The 2,853-nt window shown below is 33.4% G+C and overlaps 1 protein-coding gene across 1 annotated transcript; it reads left to right on the top strand.

Annotated features, from left to right (window-relative positions):
- The first annotated feature begins 207 nt into the window (after positions 1-207).
- Positions 208-2,601, top strand: LOC107773517 (putative indole-3-pyruvate monooxygenase YUCCA8). The gene is made up of 3 exons (XM_016592927.2): positions 208-1,068; positions 1,405-1,776; positions 2,104-2,601. The coding sequence occupies exons 1-3, from the start codon at positions 418-420 to the stop codon at positions 2,326-2,328; spliced, it is 1,248 nt and encodes a 415-aa protein (XP_016448413.2). The 5' UTR covers positions 208-417; the 3' UTR covers positions 2,329-2,601.
- Positions 2,602-2,853: the final 252 nt, after the last annotated feature.

Genomic DNA, 2,853 nt, shown 5'->3' on the forward strand with positions numbered 1-2,853 from the left:
GTATGAACTGATAGTTTGTTTATCAACTAGTTACTCAAATAAAATAATAGTTGGCAAAATCTAGCTTATGATTATATTTGAAAATGACCCATTGAAAGGCATTAACTTCTCACCTTCTATCACATTCCCCTATCATATATCTCACTACATACACTTCTATTTAAACACCTCCTTAGTTCTCAATTTCAAATACAAACTTACAAAAAACCAACTTCCTCTTCTTTCAATATCTTTACGCACTACCATTGCTCAATAAAAAATCAAGAATAGCAAAAATAGGTTCGTGTTCTGCTTCCAAAGTCAGTCGTCAACTTTTTCACTCCACCATTGAGTAATAAAAACCCAAGAATAACGAAAATAGGTTCGTGTTCTGCTTCCAAAGTCAGTCGTCGACTTTTTCACAATAGATCAACAAACATGGTTAACTTCAATGATCAAGATTTCTTTTCTAGTAAATGTGTATGGGTAAATGGTCCTGTTATTGTAGGTGCAGGTCCATCAGGACTCGCTGTGGGTGCATGTTTAAAAGAACAAGGAATTCCTTGTATTATCTTGGAAAAATCTGATTGCATTGCATCATTATGGCAGAAAAAAACTTATGATAGGTTAAAACTACACCTCCCAAAACAATTCTGTCAATTACCCAAATTCCCATTTCCACAACACTACCCTGAATACCCCACAAAGAAACAATTCATTGAATATCTTGAATCATATGCTAGAAAATTCAATATCAATCCAAGATTCAATGAGTGTGTTAAATTTGCAAAATATGATCAATCTTGCAAATTATGGAAGGTGAAAACTGTTTTACCAAATGGTTCAGAAATTGAATATATTTGTCAGTGGCTTGTTGTGGCTACAGGAGAAAATGCTGAGAAAGTTGTGCCTGATATTGAAGGTTTAAAAGAATTTGGAGGTGAAGTCATTCATGCTTGTGATTATAAGTCTGGTGAGAAGTTTTTTGGGAAAAAAGTTCTTGTTGTTGGATGTGGAAATTCTGGCATGGAAGTTTCTCTTGATCTTTGCAACCATAATGCTCAACCATCAATGGTTTGTCGTAGCTCGGTAAGTAATCAAAACATATACTGACAATATAAAAATATCATATCAAGATACTAATCGTACTTTTTATGGACAGTTACTTGTAACTATATATCTTGCAGCTGACCTGATATATATCAGGTTACACTAAAGATAATTACAAGTGGTTGTTAATAAAAATTGAGGTTAGTAATATTAAAATAAGGTAGATTATCTGCTACATCGAGTTAAAATATACTAAGAGTGTAAAAATTCTTTATACTGTCGGCATATAAGGTTAAATCTTTCTTGAATTTGCTTAAAGCTAAAAAGAAACTACTTATAAAGTTTGGTTCTAATGGAGTTTTGGTTTGTTTTCAGGTTCATGTTTTACCAAGAGAAATCTTTGGAAAATCAACATTTGAGCTAGCTATGTTTATGATGAAATGGCTACCACTTTGGCTAGTTGATAAAACTATACTCATTTTGACATGGTTTATTCTTGGAAATATTGAGAAATTTGGACTAAAAAGGCCATCAACTGGTCCTTTGGAACTAAAGAATACACAAGGGAAAACTCCTGTTTTGGATATTGGTACATTGGAAAAAATTAGATCAAGAAAAATTAATGTTGTCCCTGGAATCAAGAGGTTTTCATGTGGCATTGTTGAACTTGTCAATGGTGAAAAACTTGAAATTGATTCTGTTGTTCTTGCAACTGGTTATTGCAGCAATGTCCCTTATTGGTTACAGGTGAGAAAATGTTCTACTCCTTATCAAATTTTTGGATTTTTTTTTTAAATATTTGGTTTAATACCTAAATTAAGCGTTCGTACTTGTACGGATATCTAGTGTGGGCCCTTTATCTCGAGGGGTTGTCAGACAGACACCTTAACTCGGTCAAAACACAACTTTTCATCAATAAGACCGAGTTATGGTGTCTGTTTGAGAACCCATCGTTAAGGGTCAGCTTTAGACAACCGTGTACGTACAGGTGTCAAATTTGGGAAGAAAAAAAAAGAAATTTTATGGAATATTCTTGAATAGTGGACTAATGTTGTTTTGTTATGTTTGGTATAGGAAAGTGAATTTTTTTCCAATAATGGATTCCCAAAAGCACCATTTCCAAATAGTTGGAAAGGAAAATCTGGACTATATGCAGTTGGTTTCACAAGGAGAGGGCTAGCTGGTGCTTCTGCTGATGCTATTAGAATTGCACAAGATATTGGCATAGTTTACAAACAAGATCTTAAGCAAAAAAAGCAAAAATTTCCCACACATAGAGGATGCATCTCTACCTTTTGATTCAATCAAATCAATATGTGCTTGGCAACTCGGTGCACAAGACATTCCGCGTCACGCTGCAATGTCCGTGGAAGGGCCGTATCCCAAAGGATGTGATGTAGCCTACATTAATGACTACTTTCACGGCTCGAACGCGTGAAAAAAAAGTGTAATTAGCCCTCTCCACAAAAAGTCCAAGTTTTGGTACAGTTTGGGCATTTTGTATTGGAATTTGGAAGTAGCAACCGGTCCAGTGGAAAGTTCGGTCCTGTATAAGTTATCGGATCCTCAAAAAAAAAAACCTTTCAATGAAGTATATATATATATATATATATATATATATATATATATATATATATATATATATTGACGTAGATACATTTTTGGTTTTGTACAATTACTACTAATAATTAATCAAATGACAAAGATATTCTTTTATTGTTAAAAGTATTCTTTGTAAGATTGTTCTGAATTTCATGTTTATTGTTTAATAAAAGCACTGATTTAAACCATAAGTTATGGTGAGATACATTAGATAAGCCTCAA

This window comes from Nicotiana tabacum, chromosome 3, assembly GCF_000715075.1.
Source record: "Nicotiana tabacum cultivar K326 chromosome 3, ASM71507v2, whole genome shotgun sequence".
In the NCBI taxonomy this organism is placed as follows: domain Eukaryota; kingdom Viridiplantae; phylum Streptophyta; class Magnoliopsida; order Solanales; family Solanaceae; genus Nicotiana; species Nicotiana tabacum.

Coding starts and splice junctions, on each gene's coding strand:
- LOC107773517 (XM_016592927.2), top strand. CDS start 418: ATGGTTAACTTCAATGATCAAGATTTCTTTTCTAGTAAATGTGTATGG. Junction 1,069..1,404: donor CAATGGTTTGTCGTAGCTCG/GTAAGTAATCAA, acceptor GTTTGTTTTCAG/GTTCATGTTTTACCAAGAGA. Junction 1,777..2,103: donor ATGTCCCTTATTGGTTACAG/GTGAGAAAATGT, acceptor TGTTTGGTATAG/GAAAGTGAATTTTTTTCCAA.